At 41.2% G+C, this 14,489-nt stretch overlaps 1 protein-coding gene across 1 annotated transcript in view; it reads right to left on the bottom strand.

Moving 5' to 3' along the window:
- Positions 1 to 14,489, bottom strand: part of LOC118822885 — a 37,304-nt gene that overhangs the window by 15,915 nt on the left and 6,900 nt on the right. Inside the window, exons 5-20 of the mRNA XM_036592211.1 lie at positions 13,992 to 14,255; positions 13,484 to 13,744; positions 11,082 to 11,342; positions 10,455 to 10,721; positions 9,984 to 10,244; positions 9,355 to 9,615; positions 8,411 to 8,674; positions 7,197 to 7,454; positions 6,604 to 6,864; positions 5,939 to 6,199; positions 5,270 to 5,530; positions 3,455 to 3,721; positions 2,609 to 2,869; positions 1,503 to 1,760; positions 624 to 884; positions 61 to 321 (exon numbers count right to left, since the gene is read on the bottom strand). Of these exons, the coding sequence (XP_036448104.1) occupies positions 61 to 321; positions 624 to 884; positions 1,503 to 1,760; positions 2,609 to 2,869; positions 3,455 to 3,721; positions 5,270 to 5,530; positions 5,939 to 6,199; positions 6,604 to 6,864; positions 7,197 to 7,454; positions 8,411 to 8,674; positions 9,355 to 9,615; positions 9,984 to 10,244; positions 10,455 to 10,721; positions 11,082 to 11,342; positions 13,484 to 13,744; positions 13,992 to 14,255 (4,188 nt within the window). The remainder of the gene's footprint in view (positions 1 to 60; positions 322 to 623; positions 885 to 1,502; positions 1,761 to 2,608; positions 2,870 to 3,454; positions 3,722 to 5,269; positions 5,531 to 5,938; positions 6,200 to 6,603; positions 6,865 to 7,196; positions 7,455 to 8,410; positions 8,675 to 9,354; positions 9,616 to 9,983; positions 10,245 to 10,454; positions 10,722 to 11,081; positions 11,343 to 13,483; positions 13,745 to 13,991; positions 14,256 to 14,489) is intronic.

The raw sequence follows: 14,489 nt of genomic DNA on the forward strand, positions 1-14,489 counted from the left end.
TTCATATCTGTGGCAGAAAGCATTAACAATGTCTGTACACACCCTCGCCCCTCCCCTCACCTGATCTCAGCTTGACAGGTGTGCTGGGTTCACTTCGGCAGCCACGCTCCACAGTTACCACAGTAATGGTATAGTTTTCTCCACAGTGCAGGTCCAAGAACGAGCAGCTTGTGGTGTTAGTAGTGCAGGTGTGAGTGTGGCCATCTATCCCTGTCGCTGTAGCAATGTACATGTCGGCATGCAAACTGGCCAGCCAGCTGATGGAACCAACATTATTTTCACAGTGTAGAGATGCCTTAACTTGAGTAGGTGGACATGGACCTAACAGAGATGATAATACATAGAGGGGTGTGATTTTCAAATAGAGAGCTCACTAAAAATGTTAAAGTCATAGTGTAAATAGATGCACCTGAAGTATGCAAGCCCCCAAAATGAAGTGCTTACCCCACTTCATTCACTCAAATGTAAACAAGTTTGGTATTTTGACTACATTTGGGTTAAACTGAAATCTGTACATTTGTTTTTCCTTAAGTATTCTTTCAAAAGTATTTTTCATTTTGTGATAGTTAAGCTAAACTTCATGCTCTGGTAATTTTGTGAATAGCTGTCCTGTGCATACACACCTGCACTGAAGGTGAAAACACTGCTCTGGAACCCATTACATGTGTCTGAGAAGGGTGTGACCACGATGTCATAAGTCTGAGCACAATGCATGTTGGGCAGCTGGCAGGTGGTCATTGAGGTGCGGCAAAATTTGGCATCGCCGTCATGTGCCACAGCAGTGACATTGTAGCCCACTGCACCAGGGCTGGCCAACCAAGACACTGAGGCTGTGTTATTGGCACACTGCAGACTAACAGAGACATTCTGAGGAATGCAGGGGGCTAGAAGATAAGAGAAGAGAAGAGAAGAGAAGAGAAGAGAAGAGAAGAGAAGAGTTTGTGTGTTGTTCAGTGTGTGTGTGTGTGTGTGTGTGTGTGTGTGTGTGTGTGTGTGTGTGATTGAACATATACATGTATATTTATATTGATTATTCTGATTTTTCAAAACATCCGAAAAATTAAATCTTGTTGCAAACAAAGTAGTTCAGAGTGCTTTAATACCATTTTTTACATTTTTATATGTAATGTTGACAATGCTAAAATAGAGGTAAATACTTTGGGTATTATGTTGGCCTATAACAGTCTGGCTTATAATGCTTTACCTCAAAAGCTTTTTGCAGAACAATTGTTCAGTGTTTCAGGCATCTGGCAAAATATTTGCAAGCACTGTGTAATAGCCATCTGGGAAGGAACTTTTACCAGCATTTAATGCTCCAGACACCCTATACTTTTAGCTGTGAACAATTCTGACCCAACCACTCTGAATTACTTTGTTTACTTTGACTGAATTATACAGAAATTCAGAAATATCTGTGGGATTCCCTTTTAAATGATCCAAACTGTTGACTGCTAAGTGTTATTTGTGTTGTGTGTTTATTACAGTAGCACTGGTCTTAATACCTGTCTGCAGCTGCGTCTTGGCTACACTGCTGCTGTTGCACTGTCCTGCCACTGCCTGTACGCTGACATTGTACATGTGTCCACAAAGCAGAGATGAGATAGTGCAGTGGGTCTGGTTGCTGCTGCAAGAGTCTGTGTGATCCCTCGTATCCACACGGGCAAAAAAGCTCTGCCTCCCCAAGCTCTCGTTCCAGCTCAACACTGCCACACTTGTCCCACAGACATAATCCACACTCACCCCTGCGGGAGTGCAGGGGGCTGCAGCACACAAGGACCCAGAGAGTCATTAGTCAATGCTAAGAGCTCACTGTTTCATAATTCAATAGTTCACAACTGAAGGTTCATGTCTTACATTTGAAGATTCCAAATTAAATTTGGTTTAACTTGAAAGGTTAATGATCAGTGACACATAAACTTTTAAACTAACTTTTCAGCAAATTAAACGAGGTTGCTTACACTCCATTAAGATTGCTGATTCACCACTTTAGTGCCGTCCTGACTGTTCATTAGAAAGTGAGACAATGAGCACGACTACATTTGTATCAGTTTGTAAAATGTAAATTGGTGCACATAAGCTTTCATTACTTCAAATCACTAGCATTTTTTTTAGATGTAAAGTATCTCATGGAATTCACATGCAACTTCATCACTCAGCCTCTTACTAACTCACTTACATTTAGCAGGCTAAAACAGACAAGGAGGCACCATTAGCAGTCAAATAGCTTTTGACGCTTTGTAAGAGCAGTGCTTTGCATCGATGACATACATCCTTGTTGGAGTAATATAGGTGTCTTGTGCACTGGGATTATAATTATGATTTAGTTCTCATTATTTCTACTGACAACCACCAGTACACACACATGACTTATCCATTGCTGAAGTCTCTCAGTCTGCCAGGGAAATTTTGGTTGAGGTGCTGCTCTTATGAAAACATACATACATACATATGTACATCATCTAAACCGCTTATCCTTCTGGGTCGCGGTGTGGTGCTGGAGCCTATCCCAGCTGACAGCTCTTATGAAAAATCAAACCCAAAACTTATGACAGTACTGCCTTACCTACCACTAGTAGTACCCTCTGCCTGTCAGCAGTATGGCCCATACCTGTGACTATATTGAGTGGACTACTTGGGTTGCTATCGCAGCGCAGGCCTTGGATGGTGCCCCGAAGAGCGTAGGTCTGTCCACACTGCAAGCCCTGCAGAGCACAGCTGTGGTTCGCAGAGCTGCAGCCCACAGAGTGACCCAGGGATGATGTGGCATTTATGCTGACCCCCATAGCATCCTGGTCACCAGTCCATGACACCATGGCCTGGCCACTGATGCAGCTCAGGGAAGGAGCCTGCAACCTGGGGGGACAGGGAGCTGAGACAGAAAGGAGAAGGAAGACACACAAGTTTTAGAGTTAATGTACAGCTTTTTATAAATATGTTACTCAGTGTTTCCGTCTCAATTCATGTGTTATTTTATGTTAATAATTTATTACTCACTGAAGCAAGAGGAGAAATTATGTTGGAAATGCAGCTTTTAAATACATTAATTTTTATAAGCAGAAAAGGAGATATTTATCATGATCTGGCATAGATGGCAACTACCAGACTACTAGCTTTGCTCTCTGGATAGAAAAAAGACATCCTTTGCATTTTTGATATTTAAACAAAAACAAAGTTGGAAGAGAAGACTTCACTCTGGTCATAAAGAATCAAATCTAACTGTATTACATAACAATGAAATTAATTACACAATTACATTTAACTTTATTATGCATTTATTATGCAATGTATATCAAATGTGCAAAAAAAAAAATCTGATGACTCTAGACTTTGAAGAATTAATAGTTACTTTCTTCTCACACTTCCCTCTAATCTCTGTCCTCCCCCATTCTCCTTTCCTCTGTTCCTCCTCCATCTCTCACTGCTTCTCTCTCTCTCTCCCTTCCTTTCTCTGTACCTGTTTTCACTGTGATCCCAGCACGTGAGCTGCTGTTGCAGATGGAGTCACCAGCGAGAACGCTAACGTTAAACACCGCTCCACACTGCAGCTGTGTGAGGGCGCAGGAGGTACTGGAGGTGAGGCAGGAAGAGGAAGGGACCGTCTGGTTTTGCCCATAAGCCAGGACAGTGTACATACTGGCACCAGCGCTGGCATGCCACGACACGTTCATTACGCCTGAGCCACACTGCAGGTCAGCATGCACACTATCAGGGTCGCAAGGTGCTGCAGAACAGAGGGAAAATGCAAAGAGTCAATGGAGAGCAAAGATGTTAATATGACATGCAACAAATTTTGTTATACATTGGGGCAGATTGTTAGAGGCCTGGGGTGGAGACATTTCACTGCTCTACCGTTTTGCCACCCCAGTTTTGATTAGAGTTTATTTTACAACTTGAATTTTCCTGTCAAAAGCATTTCTTAGGCCACACGTACACGGATCATAAGAAGTTTGACATAGCTGAAATGGAAAATGTCAAGAAAACAAGGTATGATCTGTTAAATGTTTAGTTTAACTCTTTTAAAGGCTGATTGTTCATTTTAACATATAAAATAGTCAGCAGCTTTTACTACTCACATTTAACCAGTAACAGTCAGTTATAAAGCTGGTGAACCGAACTGTAACAGTAGTAGCAAGCAGCTATATTGCTTACATTAGCCTAACACCCAATGAAACAAACAGCAACTGTGTTTGCTAACATTGTCATGAAATATAAGTGGTTGTGTTTTTGAAGAGTTAGCTAACTTAATTTAAGATCAATGGTGTTTAAGGTGTTTACAAGCTTGTACCTTCAAATGTGGCTATTCAGTAAAGCCAATGCAGTTCCACTGTAAAAACTCGCTGTAATGATGATATTACTGTAGTTAACAGTTAAGGGTTGACAAAAGCTGATCTAGCAGGCTCACTAACGCCTTAGACCACGTTTGTTTTTATCTTAAATTACCAAGTCCAAAGTATCCAAAGTAGTGTATTTATTCTATTTACATTTAAATATTTAATATTTTTGTACTTATACGGCCTCTGGTGATTAATGTCAGTTAACTTAATCAGTAGCTTTACATTTATCATTTTCCGAATGTATACTTCATCTGAAAAAGACATTAATGTTGTTACTCTACTAAACATGTAAAGGGGTTGTAGGTTTCATGTCATTATAGAGAAACGGTTTAGCTAGTCCTGAACATTTTTACTGAAAGTACACTTTTAAATAACCCCTGTTTTCACTATGATAGAAATAGAAAAAATCATTAATATTATAATATGAATTAATATAATATAATCATTTATTGTAGTATTTCAATGTGAAAAACCATAAAAAACCCTAAAAAAATAGAGTCTAGTTGTAACCAATGTATTGGAATGGACACATATGGTTTTGATGAATTGGCATTCATTAAATCTCACTCTCTAATTAAAACCAATTCCCACATTTATCTTCAACACAATAGTATGATATAATAACAGCAGTGATTTAAAACTTTCTAAAAGTAGTGTATTTCATTCATACACTGTGCACTGTAATCTTACTTGTAGTCATTGGAAACATTTGACATGTTAAACTCAGACATGAAAACTCATGAGGAGTGAAAAAAGCGACAAGGACATCATTCCATGTGGTAAAATTAGCTTGAACCTTGTGTATGCATGTAACTGTATTGACTATATAATACAACAAAATTTCATCTAGTGTAACAGCAAATACAGCAGTGTGTGCAGTGTGTACCAAACGCTGTTCTTATTAGAATATTAATTTATTCACACGGCACACTCACCTGTTGTCACAGAGACGTCTGGACTCACAGTGCTGTTGCAGTGGTTGTCGTTGGCGACCACATGGAGGGTGTAAATCTGAGCGCAGGTCAGGTTGCTGAAGGAGCAGGAGAGACTGGAAGTTGAGCATGACTGAGTGTATCCGCCTGGACCAGTCAGAACGCTGGTGTAGGAAAGAGCGCCCGGCGTCTGACCCCATGATGCCCTCACTGTGTTACTGACACATATTACACTGGCACGCACAGAGACAGGCATACACGGAGCTACCACGAGGACAGAGAGAAAGAGAGACAGAGAGAGTGAGAGAGAGATAGAGAGAGAAGATGAGGTTAGAAAATAGTAAATAACAGAAATAAATAACAGAAGTCTGGCAAACTTTTATTGGCTTCATAATAGTGATAATATCTTTCATTTAAGATCTATAAAATCAAGCAATGCTGGGCAAATCCTACGTTCTAAGTCTTATTATTAAGCATCTAAAAACCTTTTTTAATAATATCAATGAAAAAAGCTGTCAAAACAAAATGGAAAATCACATGTAAGTAAACTCATTATGTTTAGACGACAATCTCAATAGTACTTAAAATATTTAAATGGCATTTCCATTGTGTAACTTTTTGTTCCGATGTTGAGTTTAAGCCTCTATTTATCGTAACAACCACTGCTCATACCTGTCTGTACAGTCTGACGTACGCTCTCCGGTCCTGTGCACACTCTGTTGGTTGCAGTGACAATGACAGTGTAGTTTTGACCACACTGCAGTCCTGTGATGTCACAGCTTGAGCTGCCTGAGGTGCAGCTAAGTGCAGTACCATTTGAAGGCCTGGCGAGGGCGCTGTAGTTCAGAGTTGTGGCACCAGCCACCCAGCTCACGCTTACAGAGTTGGTGTCACAGTGCAGGAAATTGGAAACGGCCTGCACGGCACAAGGAGCTACATATAGACCACAAAAAATTAATGAATACAAGAGTGACTTCTCAAAAAAGTCCTTACCAGTTTTAGTGATGAAATTTAACCTAATAACATGGAGAACTTGAACTCCTTGTAGTTGAGTTAGACCAATCAAAATCAACCAAACACCCATGTGCTGTGTACATGACAACACAACCACAACTAACAGGCAATCTGACACACTATGTTCAGTGTTCAAGCCTTTTTTTGACAAAAAAAAACTATTCCTGGAGAAACAAAGAGAAGGAACAGAAGTGGAATACAACTTATTCCATTTTAAAAAAGGCACATAAGACTTATTTTACTGATAATTCCATGTAAAACTCTCTTAACAGACAAAGCAGAGATAGAGCTCAAAAGAACGCAAACAAAAGCTTTATCTTTACCAGTTGGTTGTACATAGATGTCACTGTCTGGGCTCATGCAGGTGCCATCACTGGCGACAACTCTGAAAGTGTAATCCTGACCACAGTGCAGGCCTGTTAGCTGACATCCCAAAGAAGTACTGTTACACATCACGGTGTGTCCATCGGTTCCTACTCCCCTTCCTACATAGGCCACAGCATTGGGGCTAGAGTCCCAGCTCAGCGTTACAGTGTTAGTGTTGCACTGGACGAGACTGTGGACGTTGGTAGGAGCACAAGGAGCTGTGGAGAAGAATGACAGCCAATTAATAATACAAATTATTAACCACTGTCACTGGTAATCATTAATCATTGTCAATAATGAGCTGAATAAGTAATGACGAGGCAGAAACAGATATGTCAGTGTAAGGAAAAGTGCTGCACCAAAAGAATAAGCCTTTGTGCAGACACAAACCTGTTAATACATAATGTAAACCAAATGTAGATGCAATTCACTGTGGAACTCAATGTGCAATTAAATGCCATTCTATAATTACAATTTGAATAATATAGCAATCATATGTAACAACTCTTCCCCTCTATGGGATAAAAACCTCACAAACATCAGCACGCACCTGTCTGCAGGGTAACACTCTGGCTCTTCTGGCTGGTACAGGCCTCATCCACGGCCATCACACTAATGTCGTACACTTGGCCGCATTGAAGATCCATCAGGCTACATATGGTCCCATTGGACAGACACTCTGTCTGGTGACCTCTGTTGCCCACAGCAATGACCCTGTAGGACACAGCTCCGTGGCTGGCTTGCCACATGACCACAGTGCTGTTGCCACAGGTGCTTCTGACCCTCACACTCGTTGGCACACATGGCACTGAATAGGTCAAGAGATCATGTCAGAAAAAGAGGAAACCAAGCATTTAAAAGGAAGACCTATTAAAACCTCAATCTGCCACCCTTGTATATTTTTAGCATACACAGCATTGTTAACTCAAAGCTAGTCCAACTCGAGACTGCGCTATTCCTGTTTTAAATAATACAAAAAACACATGATGCTATGAGCTGTCCTCACATGTTCCACAACTTTAGAAACTATGTGGTATTTCCCTGTTGGATACCACATTATTTTCATGGCACTTACAGCTGTACTCTTCATACTGTCATAAAATACAGTGGTTACTAATGTAATGATTGTTTCAATTTCTAAATCACTGTTTAGCAGGTCTCAGGGAGCAAGAGGAAAAACACATAAAACATGGAAGAGATTTACTGTGTACAGTCCTCTTATAGGCCACAGACTCAGATGCTGCAATAGGGTCATTTACTTACTTCACTCCACATGAATATAAGGATATCCAAACGCATTATAACATTTGTTTGTTGGATATTCATTTAAGGCATCACATAAATAATGTTAATCCTTTCATGTCTTTCATTTTAAGATGTAAAGCACAAATGGACAAGCTAAGGTGAAGATTTAGGTCATGGAAATGACAACAGAGAAAAAGAATAATGCTTTGCATCATCTTTACTCATAAACACACAAAATATTTTCTTTTTAGAATTTTTAAAAATGGGGCGAAATGGAAATGATACACCAAAATATAGCCTATGTGTGGGAAACACTGGAACTTCATAAATCTTAAAAATTAATAACTGACTAATAAGCAGTTTAAGGAGTTAAATCAACTGGAGTGAGTTTCCCCAAATCATTCTAGCACCAAGATCATTGGAATGTGACAGAGAGACTATCACATTGAACACTCTCACTCTAAAGATAATCTTAACTCTAAGGCATAAACTGAGATATTCACATAAAAGTTCTCTGACCTTCTTTTAGAATCAGCGGTTGGCTGGGCATGCTGAAGCAGGTTCCATTGTAGGATCGAACTTGAAGGGCATATGACTCGCCACATTTAAGAGAGCTGAGGCTGCAGGATGGCGAAGTAGAGTTGCAGTACAGCTGATCCCCATTGCTAGTGGCAACCACACTAGCCGTGTAACCATCAGCACCATCTGTCTGATTCCAGTTCATCCCCAACACTCCTGAGCCACAGTTTACCTGTGCCTGAACATTTACTGGCCCACATGGAACTACAGAAAGACACAGAAAAGAGAGGGAGGAGAAAACAAAAAAACAAGACATAAACAAGAGCAGCTTTTAGCAGCTTTTCATTGTTCATGATGAGCCTCATAAACATTTTTGGGTGCTGAGGGATTTCTTTGGTCAAAGCTGTCCAAAAACAAAGCAGATTTGTGAGGAAAAGACAATTTGCTGCAGATGCACTGTAAAATACTACATGGTGAATTTTTATTTCGCTTCCCATTCATTTTCTATGCAGCCCAGCAGCACAGAGGATTGTGGGTGCAGCAGTAGCCTAAAGCCCCCAGTGAGAGCTAAAAAAATTGCTTGGCAATGGCCAACAATATTCTTGAAGCATGGCGTGATAAGCATTTTCGTCATATGTCACGCCTGTACTCAAGATACACACTAAAATTAGTGTTAAGAAGATTCAGTACTTGAAAGCAAGAGCCGCTTACAATGAGTGAAATAATAATGCATTCAAAAAGCTTACAAACATTCAGTGAGAAACAATTACATTTGTTGAAAATTTTTATATTTAAAGAGTAATAACTGGAAAAACAACAGCTCACAACTGTGGATACACTTTTACTCTGTATAGCTAACTGTGGATTTTAGCAACACACCCCAAAGTGGTCAGTTGTTATGGAGGGAAGTGATTCCCTTCTCTGTAACATAGATGCAGCATCACCTGATTTCATGTGGATCGGCGGTGAGGGCTTGCTGGGACAGATGCCATCATGGTAGGTTACGCTGACATCATAGGTCTGGTCACACTTAAGGCTGGGCACCCAGCAGCTGCTGGCCGTGGTGCTGCAGCTCAGGAGACCACCACTCTGGTCCTCCATCATAGCTGTATAGGCAGCTGTGACCCGTGATCCCAGCCAGCTGACCAGTGCCTTGTTCCCATCACAGTCCAGTGCAGCCTGCACCTGAGCTGGGGGACAGGGAGCTGGAAGGGAGAGAAAGATTGGAAAAAGGTGATCATGTGGTTCATCCTTTTCAGTCTTTTTACTTTTCTTTAATAATGCTTGTTTTTGTGTTCTACAACTTCCAATATGTTTGCAAAAATGATAAACAGGAGGTATAACTAACAAAATGATAAACAGAAGGAATAATTAACATTTATTAACGCACTGATATATCCCCTATTGATTTACAACAACTGTTCAGGGGCTCTACTCTGCATTCTGAGGTGGAGAAACCTGCTCGGATGAGTTCCGACAAACTGTACAAAAAATACGATATTTGAAAGGGTGAACTAAAACTTGTCTTTGCAAATGTGTGTGTCTTATGCCTGAAAACCTGCAGAACACTTACCTGTTTCTACAGTAACAGTGTTACTGACAGAGCTGTTGCAGATGAAGTTGGTGGAGATGACCGAGGCGCTGTATGTGGTACCGCAGTGCAGGCCTGTGATCTGACACCGTACATTTGCTGAGGTGCAAATGTACCTCGTGCCTGAAGTGTCCATTGCCGTGGCAATGTACATCAACGCGCCATTAGCCCCCCTCCATGTAAGAGTGATGGAGTCAGAACTACAGTCCATAACAGGTGAGACACTCTGAGGTGCACAGGGAACTGGACAGATGCACAAAATAACAATTACATACATGACAATCATAAAAAATATTCCTTCTATACTTACATTGTCACGACATTTGATTTGACGAAAGGCTAAGTTGATCACCCAGACTGCAACTTTGCAGTGTTACCTACACAGGCCTTGAATCCCAGTCACACCAGGCCTATTTTAATCAGTGCCATGTTGTTGCTCTAGGGGGCACTCACCAGTCCATGCCTCCGCTCCTAAAACAGGCTCACTGGGACACTCGTCATCAAAAGCAGTGATCATCATTGTCAGGCTTTCTCCACACATCACACCAGGGATGATACAGCTGTTAGTCACTGAGCTGCAGGTGTAGCGACTCTCATTTCCATGGTTACCATAACCCTGTACGATGTAGCGTAAAGCCCCGTCCGCTCCATCCCATGTAGACGTCAAAATGTCCGTTTGGCAGTCCGACATGGTAATCATGTTAGTGGGCTGGCACGGTGCTGAGTGGGCAAAGATTGTATTGTCAAAAGATTTTGATACTTTCTATCAGAAAATTGTGCAAAAGTGAAATTCAGGCTTCAAGATCTCTTCTGCTCCTCTTTTTTGATTTGCACATTTTTTGTCCATTTTCACAAACAACACAATGGCATACAGTGTCAGAAACAAAACTAACAGCATTACCGACAACTTTCAACACAAAAATAAGAGTTACATGACCATGTGGAGTGTTGTGAGTTTCTAAGGTACAGACCATGTTCACATGAAGGTGACAGTATTTCAAGTCACTGCAAGTAGTTTTGCCAACTAAACATCAATGTTACAAATGAACCCCACACACACACAGTAGGTTAAGCCTTTACCTGTGCGTATATGCACTGCCTGGCTGGGTGCACCATTGCAATCTCCAGTCGCGGAGTAGACAGTGAAGCTGTAGCTCCGCCCGCACTCCGTCTGAGTGAAGAAACAAGAAGTGTCGGAGGTCAGGCAGTCCTGGGTGGCCCCTGTTGAGTCCTCCGCATGTGCTATGTAGAACGCTGTGTTATTAGTTGGAGCCCAGGAGAAGATGATGACATTACTGCTGCACTCGCGGAACAGCTCCAGATTAGCTGGGGCGCACGGCACTGCAAGAGAGTGTCACAAATTACAGAAAACAATAACAAAAACATAACCTGGTACTTTATGATGTGTTTTATACGTCATTTATGAGTGTAGATAAACGTAATGCCCGCTAATCAGCCTAAAAAAACGTTTTGCAGAAAGTATTAGGTTTAAATCACATCATTTTCAGTCAAAACTGGGAAACTACACTTCACAATCCCATTTTAAATTCATTGTTTTTGTGATGTCACAAAAACCACCATATTTACATATATTTGCCACTTCAACCCACAGCGGTTTAGCCTGACCAATTCACACTGAAGTTTCGGCTAAGAGCGTTTCAGCCTCGACTGCTTTTTAAGTGAGGCAGCTAATAAGAACAGAGGTAATTTCCAAATAGTCTTGAAAGCACAGAAACAAAAATACCCTGTATAATTATAAGGGATAAAGAGATTCAGAAAATTATCATGTAACAATGAATAATGGCTGTTTTAGTATATAAAACAGCACAAAAGTTATTAGTGGGCCTCACGGGAAAAACTACTGGAAAAATGTATGATATATACGGCTTTTAAGCTAGAGCCCTGAAGAAGAGACTAGACATGTTAAAAAATTGCAGGGGTTGCTCTTGACAAAGTGTGTATGTATAAGAGTACTTGAGAGAGTGTATGGTGAGCGATAAAGGTTATGGTTTCTGTTAGGACAGAGAAGGTGGTGGTCAGAGATGCCAACAAAGACAGACAAAGAGAAATAATACAAAACAATTGTCAGTCCCTGGTGCCATGGTTTGTATTGATTCTTCCGATTGCACCTGTGCGATGGATTTCAGTGCATTGTCCAACATGCTGTGAAAGGAGGCCGTATGTAACCTAGACTGCCCAGCTGAATAGCAGAGCCGATCCTCCAGAGACAACCCACTGTCTCACGTTGTGGAGGGTGTGTAGAGGCCTCATTGCATGAGAAACAGGAACACACAATGAATTCTGAAGTAAACAGCTACTCCCTAATGATTATCTGATAGCACTTCTAATGACCTGGGATCGTTCTGTTGTGGGGTTCACAAAAGGAAGATCATGTCATGCTTGAGAAGTAAACCAAAAGTATTTCTTTTTCCTCAAAGGAAACAAAACTGAGCACACAGCGGATGTTCGGTGCATAATATGGTCACTGAATGAGAAAGTATAGCCATGTTGTCTATCATTATAAATGAAATCGGCCTTCCATTACACTGTAGACTGTGAGGTATGTTCAGTGCCGCCTTCAGCTTGTCAACTTTGCCCAAAGAAACCCAAACTGGAACAATTCTGCAGACACTAGCAACAACTCACACCACTTTGTACTAACAGACTGTTGAAAAAGAACTACACACTGTTAGTTCTTTAAGTGATGGTGAAAAAATATCTCGGGTATAAAGCTAACAAGTAATGGCTAAACCATTGCTTTAAAATGGATAAAGTCTAACACATGCTGGTCTAATGTAATCCCAGCAAAAAAGTGGAAAAATTCCAGCCTTCCTGCCCTGACTATGACCTTTATAACACAAAACCTGTAGTAAAGATCCCTAAAAGAGTGCTGCTGAAGAGAAAAGAACACATATAACGTTGTTTGGTTTTTAACAAGTAAACCCACCATAGTGAGCGTTCCAGGGGACTACTGTCAACACTCTTCTGCATGTATGTGTGCTTATTTGAATTACATTGAAGCATTATTGAAGGATTGGGGGGAATAAGAGGTCACAGCAGCAAGAACACAGGCCCCTGCACCACCTCTGGAAAAGAAAAGGACTGATCTGAGTCCCACTGAATCCCAATGTGAATCCATAACAGGAATAAGATTCTAGACCAGCACATTCTCGATGGCACCAAAAGCACATCTCCTTAACCATAAAAATGATCCCAGGTCAGAAGCTAATAGCATCTGTCCATCTGTCCCTACTTCCTCAATAATATATTTAAAAATCAGTCTCACATCTGAATCTCATGGAATTGCTATTTATCATTAGTCTATTACAGTATGGTATACTATGGCTACAGTTTCAGTTTACTATTTATCATCAGCCCATTGCTGTATAGTGCACCTTTGTAGAGATATTCTTGCAGTACATCTGTGCATATACAGTGACTAACTATGCGATACTGGGCTCAGGTCAGGAGGTGTCACTGACCTGACTGGAAGAATGCAGTAGCATTGCCTGTGCTTTCACAGTTGTTGGCGATGGCACTGATGTGGACCACATAGTCCCCTCCACACCCCACATTGGTCAGCTGGCATGAGGTTCCACTGGAGGAGCAGGAAAGTACCGTTCCATCATGGCTGACTGCTGTTACATGGTAAGATTCAGCCCCAAATGTGGCTCCCCACGACACCGTTGCAGACGCACTGACACAGTTGTAATCCACCCACACAGACGTCACTGGACTCAGAGCTGCGTGAGAGAGAAAGACAGAGGGCTTCGAGCAAATCTGCAGAGCCTGATTCAACACATATCCAGAAATGCTTTAAACATATGAACCTAGATATAAAGTTTCCAAGCTTGGTCTAAATGAATGAATTAATATCTCAAACAAAGTAAACAAAAAGCTTTTGTTTAGGTGAAGAATAGCAGATAGAAATGGTCCTGACTAAAGTATGGACTGTATCTAATAACCTATCATAAGAGAAAAGATGCTTACTGTTTGTAGTGTAGTTGACCTGTCTCGATTCTCCAGGTTCCAGGAATGTGTTCACAGAGGAAACTGAGATTTGGTACAAGGAACACGGAAGAACACTCTGCACATCCAGGAAAGTCAACGAGGTGGTGGTGCTCACAAGCTGTGTCCCCCGAGAATCTATAACAGTGACCTTATAGAGCAGCACTCGGTCTACAGGTTGCCATCTAATGCGCAAAGATTCACTTGCTGTACGATCCACTGTGACCACTGCTGGTGGCTGGACCACTGAAAAACACCAGAAAAACAGGTAAACACACAGTATCTGCACTCACAATACATAGACATATGAAGAGACAGACAGACAACAAGAAACTTAGATAAAAATATCAACATTGTAGAATTCATCACTATTAAAAGAGATACAGCTTTTGTGCAAGTCGAGGTGCTTTATTTTCCAGCTGTTGTTGGCCACAGCTATGCTGTACATCTCTAGCAGCTCACTTGCTGACTTCTCCTGTT

This window comes from Colossoma macropomum, unplaced genomic scaffold, assembly GCF_904425465.1.
Source record: "Colossoma macropomum unplaced genomic scaffold, Colossoma_macropomum, whole genome shotgun sequence".
In the NCBI taxonomy this organism is placed as follows: Eukaryota; Metazoa; Chordata; class Actinopteri; order Characiformes; family Serrasalmidae; genus Colossoma; species Colossoma macropomum.